The sequence below is a fragment of the Telopea speciosissima genome, chromosome 6 (genome assembly GCF_018873765.1).
Source record: "Telopea speciosissima isolate NSW1024214 ecotype Mountain lineage chromosome 6, Tspe_v1, whole genome shotgun sequence".
NCBI classification, from domain to species: Eukaryota; Viridiplantae; Streptophyta; class Magnoliopsida; order Proteales; family Proteaceae; genus Telopea; species Telopea speciosissima.
This window is the reverse complement of record NC_057921.1, coordinates 65,342,732-65,356,590: the sequence shown is the minus strand read 5'-3', so window position 1 is coordinate 65,356,590 and position 13,859 is coordinate 65,342,732. Positions and strand designations below refer to the sequence as shown.

At 37.9% G+C, this 13,859-nt stretch overlaps 1 protein-coding gene across 3 annotated transcripts; it reads right to left on the bottom strand.

The window, feature by feature from the left end:
- Window positions 1-8,899, bottom strand: LOC122664555 (serine/threonine-protein phosphatase PP1). 3 transcript variants are annotated; one of them, XM_043860417.1, is made up of 4 exons: window positions 8,272-8,899; window positions 2,762-3,321; window positions 893-1,105; window positions 1-353 (listed from the first exon to the last, which is right to left on the bottom strand). In XM_043860417.1, exons 1-4 carry the CDS (start codon window positions 8,453-8,455, stop codon window positions 330-332), a joined length of 981 nt encoding a protein of 326 aa, XP_043716352.1. In that variant the 5' UTR covers window positions 8,456-8,899; the 3' UTR covers window positions 1-329. The 3 variants fall into 3 exon arrangements, with proteins under 3 accessions (XP_043716352.1, XP_043716354.1, XP_043716353.1); XM_043860419.1 differs by having other exon boundaries at window positions 1-350; XM_043860418.1 differs by having other exon boundaries at window positions 346-390.
- Between the last annotated feature and the right edge of the window lie 4,960 nt (window positions 8,900-13,859).

Genomic DNA, 13,859 nt, shown 5'->3' with positions numbered 1-13,859 from the left:
ATAAAAGAAGACTTTTGCCAGGAAAGGATTGCTGCATTATAACCACAACAATAAACAATTACCGACTTTGATTTATAAATCAAATTTACATATTTAAAAACAAAAATGAATTGCAAGCATTTAAGCTCATTCTGCTTCCTCTTGTTTGCACAACCATCCTTGCAATATCTCCATATATTGACCTCTAGCATCAAAATGCAGGCCATAAGTGGTCCTTTTGTGAGCTCTCGATACGGTAGCCTGTGTAAAACAACTAATGATGGTACAAAAAGCCTATGCACGCATCGCACTCTCCGGTGGGTTAACCCTTCCCACTCTGAAAAGGAACATCAAACAATATAAGCCTTCCCACCCTGAAAAGGAACATTAAACAACATATGCCTTCCCACCCTGAAAAGAAACATCAAACAGCACATAAGCTTCACAAAAAGACCTCTAACCCTGGCCCAAGGAAATAACCATAAAAAAAAAAAAAAAGCAAAATTTTCCAGACATCTAAGGTTTCTTGCTTCCTCACAACCACCATTTCTTGTACTAGCCCTGGCCCAAGGAAATGAGCACTGTGACTGTCACTAGTCAATACAATAACCATACAATATAATTAACAAAACAATTTTGTTTGGGGTGAGAAATTTAAGCTGGTTATGAGGCTGCATTTCATAGGTTAGACACCACAGATGTAGAACACATGCTAAGAAACATGAATTTTCAAAAGCTGCATCATGAAATACTGTCCGAGGAGAAGAACCATCAGAGACTAGTGAGAGTCGAACTAAAAAGTATGTTGCAATCATCCAATTCATCCAAACTGGCAACCAAAATTGTCACCCCTAGCACCTACTAAAACCTATTTTAGAAGACACTGGTTGAGATTGAACAAAAGCTTGTGTACCTTATGCGGAGGCGTTCCCGGTCTCAATGGGTTGTTGCCAACTCCTGCTTTCCCTTTCTTGTCAGAAGGCTTAAGTATCTGAAAGGAACATGTCAAAGTATCGTCCACACTCATCATCGCACCAGCATTGTCAAACTCCCCACAATAATTTGGAGCTGAGAAAATTGTCACCAGTTGTCGTTTCGCAAAAAACTCATAACCATCTTCCACAACCTAATGGAGAATCATACCGCTCAGATGAAAGTAGTGTTTTCATACTGTGGAAATAGTGGCCTAAAAAGTGAAGCATAATCCTAAAATGGTGCACAAGAACAAGGAGTGCAAAAATACATTAAATGTATGTAATTCATACAATGAAAGAACACAAGATTAAAAGGAGAGATGAGATAAATTACAAAGAGGAAACCAGGTAGTTTTAAGGCAAAAGATCATAAGATGAGCACCACTCCCCTCTTCCCCCCCCCCCCCCACCAAAAATAAATAAATAAAGAAAAAATAAAGAGAATCTCTAGGTTGGAATGCTAATGGGAAATCATCTTTCCCATGCAGAGTTAGCCAATATAACCCTTGGACAGACAGAGGAACCCCTTGCATTGCTTTTATGTCAAATGCGATGGTTCATCTTGATTCTGACCATCAAATGAATTTTCTAACCTTGAATTTACATCTCTGGAACCAGCGAAGAGCTGATGTGGCTTTTCCAACCATTGGATAGATACAGGAGAATGTGGATCCATCATCAGTTAAATTTCAAAGCCTTGAGCTCAATCTTATGGCCCAGTATGTATTGAAACTTTTCCCCACTATCATCAGCCACCCAGATGGCTGGACCAAATTAACCTGTTGATATGCCACATGGCATCATCTATTGCTTATACTGAAACTAACAAGCCTAGACTATGTTCTCAATTTGTCCACAAAGTTTAGAGCACCAACTAGGCTGCCATATAGCAGATAGAAGGGACAGAGGGAGCCACCTAGAGATTCCTATCTAGGGCAGTGACTTATAAAAAACACACATTTAAATTTATAGCGAACAAGTAAGACTAGGTTTTCTTTAAACAAATTAAGAGTTAAAATTAAAGAAAAATAAATCTTAAGCTAGAAAATCATGATAGGAACATTATTTTATTTAATTAACCATAAACCCCGACTGTTTTATGGTGTGAGGCATGTCTTATGCACTTGTACTTAAGGTGTCAGCTTTAGTATCAAAGGTGTTCCCTTCTAGTATGATCTTCAGATAAGCCTCACAATGTAAGCCACATCAGCTTCATGTGCCTTGCAGAGCACTGAAAAAAAAAAACACGCAGAAACACTAACGTATTACACAATTTATTGACATGGTCACACTTCAGATGTGTTGCAATATTTGATCCCTGAAGAACAATATTATAACACTGTATGTGGGCAATCAAAACATTATAATTGACATCAGTGAAAGAAGTGGGCAAGAGATGGTATATTGTGAGGTTCGAAGTGCTGGAACTTGCAAGGCCATTTAATATATGAAAGCCAGAATAGAGATATCACACATGAAATGTTGTTGCTTGTCAGACATGTCTCACAAGAAGAAAAAATAAAATGCCAAGAGGAATTTGGAAGGATAAATTGAATCATTCTAATAGGAATCCTAGAAATTGTGCTCTGGACGAGTTAAGTGCACATCCTCTGGTTGGTCTAGTGTTTATGTAAGACATGTGTCTCCAATATTTTAAAGCATCTAAACACAATTACATGGCAGCTCCCAAATGTTCATACGCATCAACAACAACTGATACTTTTCTCCCCCCCCCCCCCCCTTTTTGAGGGGTGGGGGGTGGGAGAGAAAACCAGGAGAGTCAAGAGACTGATTCCAAATAAACTTGCCTGGTGAGCTCGGCAGATCAAATCAAGATCATGTTTCTGAAGGAATTCAGCAACCTTGTCCGGCCCAAATGTGTAAGAGACACCTCTGTCATTCTCGCCCCAGCCTTGAATATCTTTATCTGGATCAGCCCAGAGAAGATCACAGAGAAGGCCCTGATCGGGCACATCAACAGGGCGAGCAATATTACGGATCTGATCCAAACTCTTCAAGTCAGGAGACAATCCACCATGCATGCAAAGGATCTTCTCATCAATAAGAGCAGCCACTGGGAGGCAATTGAAGCAGTCGGTAAATACCTTCCAGAGGCGGACATTAAACCTCCTTTTGCACTCATCGTAGAAGCCATATATACGGTTGATGGAGGCACATTCATGGTTGCCCCTGAGAATAAAGAAGTTCTCCCGGTATTTGATCTTGTATGCAAGAAGGAGGCAAATAGTCTCAATGCTCTGCTTACCACGGTCGACATAATCCCCCAAGAACAAATAGTTTGCCTCAGGTGGGAAACCACCATATTCAAAAAGTCGGAGAAGATCAGAATATTGACCATGAATATCTCCTGTCAAAGGAAGAAAGCAATTCAGCAATGAAGATTTGGTTGCAAAGGGCAAAAGAAAATAAATCAAGTTCCTCTTGAAAGATTTTTGTGTTACCAATTTTATTAATCTACAACAAAAAGAATAGTTCCAAAAGATGAAGGAATTTCTTTTTCTTACAGGAGATTCACAATGACAGTGTATTCTTGCTTCTTTATAAACAGTTAAAGCCCATCAACACTTAAAGCCAAATCCCACAGCTCCGCATTTCCTGCCGAGTGGAATAACAGTGTCCCTTGGTCCAAAATTCTATATTATTCTAGTAACATTTAGTCCTCAAAATACATTAAGCCTAGCTGATCATATAGCCGTAGAGACATACTAATGAAATCCTCTCTAGCATAGGTGATAGAAGCTGAATACAGGCTTTATTTTAATTGATGGGTGGCACAGGCCCATCAAGTCTATCAATTCAAAGAAGCTTCGGCTTCATGTAAACTATCTCTGTTCTCACATGAAGGTTTGTGATCGGTGCAGCCTGGGCAAGTTTACAGGCCAAGAGAACAAGGCTTTCCAAAGTCAGGACAAGTCAGTTGCGCTGGGTTATATTAGGTTTAGGTCTCTTTGTCCCATCAATTATTCACCCTATAAAGCTATAACCCCATAGACATCCACTGCAGGTCATTCCTTCTACTGCCAAGCCGTACAAGTTAAAACCATTACCTATTTTAGATTCCATCAAACCTGAATATCTCCATACCACACCATGTCAATATTTACAAAAACCCCAAAAAATAATTCAATTTGAAAATCTGTTTAAGGCCTTAGATTACCAATTAAAATCCTAGAAATTCCACCAAACAAATAAGGAAGCTCAACCCTTGGCTTAGTCAGAGCTTGACAATAAAGGAAACACCAATCATCCCTACTGCCTTAGAATATGCTCATGTACCATAATAGACGCAAGAAATACTGAACTACTTCAAAGTGTCAATTTTTTGCCCTGATGATTTCAAGTATTCCCAGTTAAAAAATATATGGTATAAATCATGCTTCAGTATATTCATACCCTAAAGCAACTAATTGTGCAGAAATCCATTACCAGCATTAAGGTATCATATCTCATGCTCCTTCTTGATTGTCAAATTCAAAGTATATCAAGATTCTGAAATTTTGAGGGATTTATCCAAGACATCGTTGAGTTTTATAATAAACATGCATAAAAAAATATCCACTGAGGTAGCACTAAATCATCCATAATTTAGTGAGCCAAAGAAGTTGCTGATTCTTTAGCCAACATCTCCACTTTCAAATTGTACCACATTGAACAGAACCAAGATGTCTTGATAAGAGGATGCTGAGATGAATTATTGGAAAAACTATGATAGAATTAGAGAGAGAATACATTCGAGGAAACTCAAGAGTGGTGCAAATATATGACAAGATAGGAAAGTCAACTGAGATGATTCAGCCATGTGCTACAAAAACCAGTAAGTAATGCAGGGGCAAGATCAGATGTGTTTGATGTGGTTTGATCTCAAAATCAGGGTCTTGGATTTGTATTTGTTAATTGAGGCATTGTAATAACATTGGCCCCAACCACAGGATAATTTTTAAATTAGAAGTAGTTTGGTTTTAAATTTGTTTGTGGGGTCCAATGATTAGATGTGTAGGAGTGTGGTATTATCACACTAGTTTTATTCTGTTAGAAGTTTACTTAGATAAGGTTTATCCAGTTTGTGGGACCCAGTTGGAAGTTTCTACATTCTTGTGGTTCCAATGATTCCAGATTTCCTGGAACCTAATTTTCCCCATACCGTGGGGCTTAGTGGCAGTAATGGATGGATTAGGTACTCTACGAGTCCAGCCCTTGTTTAAGGAGTTTTCTTTCTTTTATTTAGTTTTATGATCTATTTAGTACACACATTCTTAGCCTGCAGCTGAAATGTTTTCTTTTTCTGTTAGGTTGTTTTTGTATAATTATTTTAATTAGCCTAGGACTGCCAACTCAGATTCATCAATTCAAGGTATCAAATTGTTGGCAGGTTTAGAAGTTCAATTTTGAATAAGTTTCTTCCGATTTTTTTCTATAAAGCAATTTAAAGGCCAATAGCCAGCCAATGATTTGATTAATGGAATGAAAGGATTAGTTTGTTTGAATTTTGAGAGTTGATATTGTATCTCTGACCATCTTAGTCTACCAAATAACAACAACAACAACTCAGCCTTATCCCAACTAAATGGTGTAGGCTACATGGATCCTTGCCCTCCAATCAGCCCTCTATTTGAGGTCATGCTTGATACAAGGCCTAAGCTATGCATATTTTTCCTCACCACTTCTCCTAAGGTCATTTTAGGTCTGCCCCTGGCTCTTTTAAGTCCTTCAATTTGAATCAAAGCACTCCTCCGTATTACAGCATCCAACGACCTCCATTGAACATGACCATGCCACCTCAAATGACTTTCTTGTAGCTTATCATGTATCAGAGCTACTTCCAAATCAGCTCTAATATGAACTGTCCTTACTTTATCTTTCCTAGTTTTACCACTCATCCAGCTCAACATCCTCATCTCCGCAACACTGAGCTTATCTATATGATGCTTCTTAACAGCCCAACATTCCACACCATACATCATAGCCAGTTGTATGACTGAACTATAGAAGTTTCGTTTAAGTTTTAAAGGAATACGCCGATCACACAACATGCCGGATGCATCTCTCCACTTCATCCATCCTACTTTAATTCTCTGTGAAACATCATCCTCTATATCTCCTTCTTTATTTATGATTGAGCCTAGATACCTAAAATAATCACTTTGCAGAATTTCCCTCTCATCAATTTTCAGCACCTCATTATCCGTCCTAGTGTAACCAAAGTTACGCACCATATACTCCGTCTTCATTCTACTTATCTTAAAACCTTTTGATTTCAAGTTTGATCTCCATAACTCCAACTTGTATAAAGAAAAAATAAAATAAAAGACTCCTAATCGCAAACTAAGTATAATAGAATCAAACTCTAAGGCTGTGTTTGGTATGCATTCTATGTCTATTTCACATTCACGGGACGATAAAAACAACTATTTTTATCATCCGAGAATGCAAAATCGACTAGAATCATTCCAAGAATGCATACCAAATGCTGCCTAAGACTAAAACTAGAGTTCCAAGCTAATTTGGACTCAAAATCCTACGTAGATAACACCAATAAAGGAATAATTACATAAACTTCAAATTAAAAATACTCCATTTATAAAAATGCCTTTTTTCAGACTAAGTCAAGATGGTCCATGGTACCTGCATCAGTAATTATTCTTGAAAACAGAAAATCAAACAAAAATCAATTCAAGCATTACAGTGTTAAGTAGTGGTTTCATTTTCTTGAAAACCTGGCAACCTCTCATGCCGCCTATTTGTTGTCAATGTCTAAGTGATAAGCCAAAGGTGAATTTTTGAGAGATTTTATGTAAGAGATCATTGAGTTCTATACTAAACCTAATATTTTTTAACTGAAAATAAAAGGAAACCATGCAGAAGAAAAAGATCCACTAAGGTAGTGCTAAATGATCCCTAATTAAGTAAGCCAAACAATTGCTGATTCTATAGCCAGGATCTCCAGTTTCAAATTGCCTTGCATGAACAGAACCAAGGTGTCTTGCTAAGAGGATGTTAAGATTGGTTATTGGCAAAAGTACAAATGATAGAATTAGGACATTGGACGAAACTCAAGAATAGCACAAATATATAGCAAGATGGAAAAGTTGGTTGGGATGATTTAGCTATGTGCAACAAAAACCAATAAATAAACAAACAAGAATTTGTAACAGGTGTGCAAACTGGGGGTGTGAAGGCTGAAAATGACTCCATTTGAAGTGGCAAGAGAGCACATAGGTGGCATAGGTCTGCCAAATTTAACAGAAAATATTGTCTTAGATAGCATAGACTCGTGAAACATGACTCAAATATCACATTAGGGAACTTGGGATAAGCCTTCAAAGTTGGAATTGAGCTTAATATACTCCCTCCATCCCACAATGAATGACCCTGTTTCCATTTCCATTCATTACAATCTGTTTGTTCACTTTACGGATCAAGTAATGGATTTCTAAAAAATTTATCATGTTAACCTAGTCATTTATTACCGCAGCTCAAAGTTCTAAAGTAGATGGGACAGGAATCTCCACAAGCAAGATAAATACTGGAAAATAAGTTGGGCTTGAGAGTTTCAAACTTTCAATCACTACTTAAAATTTGGATTTCTTAGAAAGAACAACCATTGTGGAAATGCATACAAAGAAAGCTGAGACCAAGATTCCTAAAAAATTCATATATGCATGGACCCAATTGTTAGACACTGCACATAACATCTCTAACCACAATTATGTCCAAAATGGACAAGTTTTAGAAAGATAGACTAACACATTCACACACCAAGAGCTCAACACTGATATCTGTTGTCTTAGTATAGATAAATTCCGAAAATTCCCATTTGAGAATCTAACCAGTGAAAATTTTTCAATAGTGCAAAAGAGAAAATGAATTGCTGATGAATTAATCGACGAACTCTCTCCTCTAACACTTGCACCATGGAAAGTTTCATATTCTTCGGTTCTTCCCCAATCCAGAGAATTCTTCTTTCACATTGTAAGAAATAATTTCCTGAATGAACCTGAATCCCCTTTTATTCTTGCGTATACTTGTTTTACTCTCTTTCTTTTTCCCTCACAGTTCATTGACTGATAAAACTTGGAACGCATCAGATTATGCCTCTCAACACAGAGTCATTCAATACTGCCATTAAATACTTGTAACACAAAGTTATACATACCATGTGCATGGTTATGCTCCAATTCGATACATCATGAAAGCTTGAAATGTTTAAATAAGATAGAAATTGGATGACAGTAAGAGAGTTATAAGTTAAAACAGGTAGACAAAAATGATAGTGTGAGTCTGTCGCTTTCATTTTTACCGCAGATCTTTATAGGAGCTTCAAGCTCGAGGAGATTAGGCTGGCTGATGAAGATCTCCTTAGAATTGAGGCAAAGCTGACGGATTTCCACCTCCGTGAGCTGGACCTGCTTCGGCGTCCGGCCGTTCTTCACGTCGAGGAGCCGCCGTATGATGTCGTCCAGCAAACTTTCATCCATCGGCATCCTTCTTAATTTGTTAAACAATTCGAACAAATAATTTGACGATTAAAAACCCTAGCTGCTGTTTCTTCTTCTTCTCCTCCTCCTCTTTATCACAAATCAAACAGTTTCCCGATCCAAAAATAAGGAAACGAGAAGAATGAAAGAGGAAAGAACGTGTATATATCTTTTGGGAATCAAAAGACGAACAGAACCGATACTAACGGAGAGATAAGGTTTATAAAAGCGATAAAATTCAGAGATAATAATATTAATAATAGCATTAAAGACGAGGGATGGAGACCTCCGCTCGTCTCTCTATCTATCTATCTTTCTGTCTAATCTTCCGGCCAAACGTATCGGATCCCTTGAGATTTAACGACGCGCATACGTGTATGTACAAAAGATTCCGGCAGGGGATACTGGTTTCTGGTTATCTTCTCTGTGTCTCTCTCTTCCTGGTAAGTGATGATGACGATGACTGAAACGAGAAGGAGAGAGATCGGTAGATTCGTCGGTTCGGTCAAAAGAACTTCTTCGTCTCTGACTCTCTTCCCCACCCTCGCTTTCTGCTTTCCATCACTACGAAGAAAGAAACAGTTTGAAAACAAAAATTGAAACAGATAAAAACACATTTATGAATTTGTGAACCCTATCCCTGAAGGCTGAAACTGTAAAAGTCTTCCCTCCGCACGTGTTTGCATCTAGTCAACCTTTGCTGACGTGTAGCTGTAAAATTATCCAAATGGACCAAATAGAACTGGACCGTTGCTCGCTGAAAGGCTGGATCTCCTTCAAACTCCAAAGTCGTTTAAATGGATCCAAGAAGATCCGGGTCCAGGTCCAATTGGGTTTGCCCATTTTCTGACGTTTAAATAAGTCTTATATGCAGGTCTGGTTCTTGTAGCACGGGTGGTATTCGGACCAAGAATCTAAGGTTTAAACGCCCTAATAAAGATCCTCTCCAATTCTTTAATCCGGCAATACCACCTTCCCTGCACGATACCAGGATTTTTATAATCCAACGGTTATAAGAACGTTGCCTCATATTTGAGGTGAAAATCCAATATTTGATCAGGTAGGACAAAAACCCGCCCCAACCCTTCAACCGACTATCTTCTCTGGTGGTTCTCTCATTGCTATTTCCCCTTTTCCAAACAGTTGGAGCCAGTCTCTCATATCTTTATTTTACCTGAGAAAAGTTCTGGAGTCTTAAAGAGTCCTCTTAAATTTCAGACTTTTCTGTGGAAACCTAGATCTTGAATGCTTCCTATAAAATCTGTTTATTTAGATTTTTCCATGTAAATGGTAGCTTTGCATTCTACTCTAGGGAGTCCGAGTCTCGATCAGTGGCATTAAGTTATTTTTCTCATGCGAATTCCCTAAAAAGAATTTGAGAAGCTAGTGCTCTTGGATATAGATCGAAACTGCCATCTCCTTCTTCCGTAATGGATTTTGTGAGCTAAATTCCAATCAATTTTCAGTTTACCATTTGTGGAAGGCAATCAATCATTGGAATCTTTGGAATCACATCTTATTTCATTTGGGCAGAGCAGGAAAACAGTGTACCTTCAATTGAGAGAAACTCAGCCCCATCAGTTTCATATCCAGTATCGATAAGTGAGCAAATGAGTTGGGTTTTGATTGAGAAACTCATGCGCCCCCTCTTGTCTTGATTCTTGCATCCTTCTCACATTAGAAACTCTACCCCATCAAAGCAACTATTGCACATTGAATGGTCTCAAAAAAGCTATTGAAGGAGACGACGATCATCTCTACTGGGTATTTCTTCAGAGTTGTTGCCTGTAGTAGAAAACCAAGATTGGGTATCACTACCCACCTATAAGATTAAGATGAAAGCTTATATTCCTTAATTAATTTTCAGTATCGGAGTTGCAGTTGCGTTTTTGTTTTTTCATTCCTACTTTATGCGTTTTAGATTTTGAACGTGGGGCTGGGGCGGGTTCTTCTCTTACCCGATCCAAAAATGGATTTTCATCTCAAATATGGGGCAACGTTCTTACAATTGTTGGATTATAAAAATCCACGTGTCATGCGAGGAAGGTGGTATTGCCATGAATTGCCAGTTTAAAGGATTGGAGAGGATCTTTATCCGTTCAAGCCTTCTCTCAACCAACAGTACCATTGGTCCATTACAATAGGAAACAAGGAATAGCAGCAAAACAAAAGGGAAATAGAGAACTTCACCATCGAGAAGAACCAAACACTCAAAATTTTATTCCATTCTAAAACTGATTTCCTTGGTAATATTGCTTACATATATACATGGGAGAAAGTTTTCTGACCGAATATGGCTTAAGCCAGCACTTCCATGAGTCTATCTCTCTTCTCCTCATTTGAAAAGACACCTCTACCCTCTTGTTTTGATGGGGAGAGAGATAGACACATGGGAGTATTGGGTACGCCACACTCCCGGATAGAAAACTACTTCCCTATATAAAAATAAAAAAATAAAGAATTTTAATGGCAATCTATTAAATATAATATTTTTACACTAGAGATCATTGAGTTCTCTACTAAATATAATATTTTTTGGGCTAAAAAATGCCACCCGGTTGCACACCGTATGTCGCCCCTGCGTCTAGACACAAGGACGCATGAAATGACCACCGTATCCCTTGGAAAAATGAAAATGCCCAGGGGTTTGACAGTCATTTTGTGCACCACTATGTTTGGGTACAATGGCGGTGTGTGTTGCGCAACTGAGTGGCGTTCTTTATCCCATATTTTTTATCAAAAAATACAAAGCAAACATGGAGAAGAAGATCTACTAAGGTAGCGATAAATCATCCCTCATTAAATAAGCCAAACAATTACTGAATCTACAACCAGGATCTCCAGTTTCAAATTGCCTCGCATTGAACACAACCAAGGTGTCTTGCTAAGAGGATGTTATGATGGATTATTGCCAAAAGTACAAACGATAGAATTAGGACATTTGAGGAAACTAGATAATAACACAAATATGTGGGAAAGAACGCTACTTGGTCGCTAGACTCGAAAGCGCACGAAAGTACCACTACCCCCATGGAAAGGTGAAAATCCCACCAGAGCAATGCATAGACTCGCGGAGCCTAACTCAAATATCACATTAGGGAACTTGGGATAAGCCTTCAAAGTTAGAATTGAGCTTAATTTAATATACAAATTTGGATCGTCTATTGTGCGCTGCCCATGCTTCCTCACACAAGAATCGTGCAATGATCGTCCTACCCACTGCCCAAGGTGCCTGCCTGTTTGGGGAAGCACAACGGCAGGATGGGCAATGTGCAATAGAGGATCAGAATCCATATACTCCCTCCATGGCTCCATCACACAATGAATGATCCTTTTTCCATACTCATCCTACAAAGAATATCAATGTCAATCTTTAATCCAAATTTCCTAACATCCGGTGGAGAGTGTTGAGAATAATCTTACATTGAAAAACTTAGGGACCTTAGATGCCTTCATGTATCAATTGAATCTCTTCATCTATTAACTTAAAGCTTTTGGATTGGACATTTCAATTTGATATCAAAACCATCAAACCCATTATATTAATTAAGTATTTATGTATAAATACTAAAAAACGATGAGCAACACATGAAGGCATGAAACAGAGCTTCAAGAATAATCCTACATTGGAAACTCTAGGACCGTAGATGTCTTTATGTGTCACTTTGGTCTTTCTGCATAATATTTTAAGATTTTGAATTGATGCTTTGACACCAACCATTAATCGGCAAAAGAAAGACTCGATGATATAACATTTAAGAAATAAAATTAAAGGCAATGATTGATACGTCATCGGTATGGAATGGAATCTTCCATGTCAAGCCAATAGGAGCATGGGAGCGTATATATAAGGCCCCCAAATGGTAGGAAGGAGAAGAAAATGTGAAAAAGTGCATGATACCCACAGCATGAACATCATTTTCTCTAAGATAAAATATCCATCAACAATATGGTTTCCCTCATCACTTCAACAACATATGTTTCATTTGGTAAGATAGCACCTTTCATGGCTTTCAAATCAATATAAAAGGAGTTCGGTTTCTCTGCATGTACTAACAGATGCACGTACATTTGAGAGCCAACCGTCTGTCTTATTTTGGCCATTTACAAGGGGAGGAGGGGTTTTTTATGGAAACAAAATTAAAATGTGATTTGGCTCTGAGATGTACGTTCACCTATTGGTACGTGCAATTGATCCATTCTCTATAAAAGAAGACCTAAAACCAAAGTGAACTACCCAACATCAATCATATACTCATATACATGATAGTAAAAACGCCCGTGAATCGATTTAAAAAAAGGTCTTACTAGTGCACAAGGCTCCCGCGTTTAGCACTGTCTAGGGAGGGTCAAATGTACGCAACCTTACCCTTGTTTTCCAGAGAGGCTGTTTCCAAGACTTAAACCTGTGATCAAGCGTTCAGCAAGTGAGTACTTGAATTGATTTACTCGATTACTTAATAGTTTTGAAATGTACGAAGAAAAGAAACTATTTGGAAGTCTATCAGAACATACAATAATCAACTAACACACATTTATATATAGAGAGTAGTTCCCTCCTCTGGTAATTAGAATCCAATTGTAGCAACAGGCATCCTTGACTGGAATTGGCACCCAATGGTTACAAGCTGTCTGTCTCTTTTCACACACGTGACGATGTGAGTATGTTGGGTGTAGCTCTTCCCTTTGTATTCGGAAGAGAGGGAGGATGATAAAGATTATTTTTAGGTTTTCTCACCTAAATAAGGATCTAAGATCCATAAATGCTTTTTCCTTTTGAGGGATAAATTTTGGTCAATTTCGAAAAGATTTGGATAAAAGTGGCACCAAGGTCAAAAAAGTCATTTTCATCATATAACCTTTGAGAGCAATGCTAGATTTAATTGTTTGGAGGTTTTTACTAGTGACAAAATTTCAGTGTCTACATCCCTCCCCAATATCTTGAAAAAAACAGAGAAGTAATTATATACAGTGGACGTATTTTATTAACTATGGTTGGACCTACAACTTGAAATGACTAGGATTATTAAATTAATTAATTAAATGCCTAAATTAAAATACAAGTGTAGATTCATCAAAACCACTAATGGATATATCTTCAAATATAAAAATTTAAATTTAGAAAATCTATATAATGATAAGGCGAAAGTTTTCTTTCACCCACATGTAAGGAGGAAGTGATTCCATGATTGGAATCTTAGATCATTATTACACTCCCATTCCTTATTGATGAAGTTAAAAATACCTCTTCTCGGCAATCCAATGGAACCGATGCCCATGGTGAGGGAAAGAGATGGGAAACTCTCCATGCTGAAGGTGAAGGTGAAAGAAAACTTGATCTTTATAATAGTTGCAAAATGATCTTCTTATAACCCCCCCGTAAGAAAGGCTTCTTTAGTGATCCAACTTC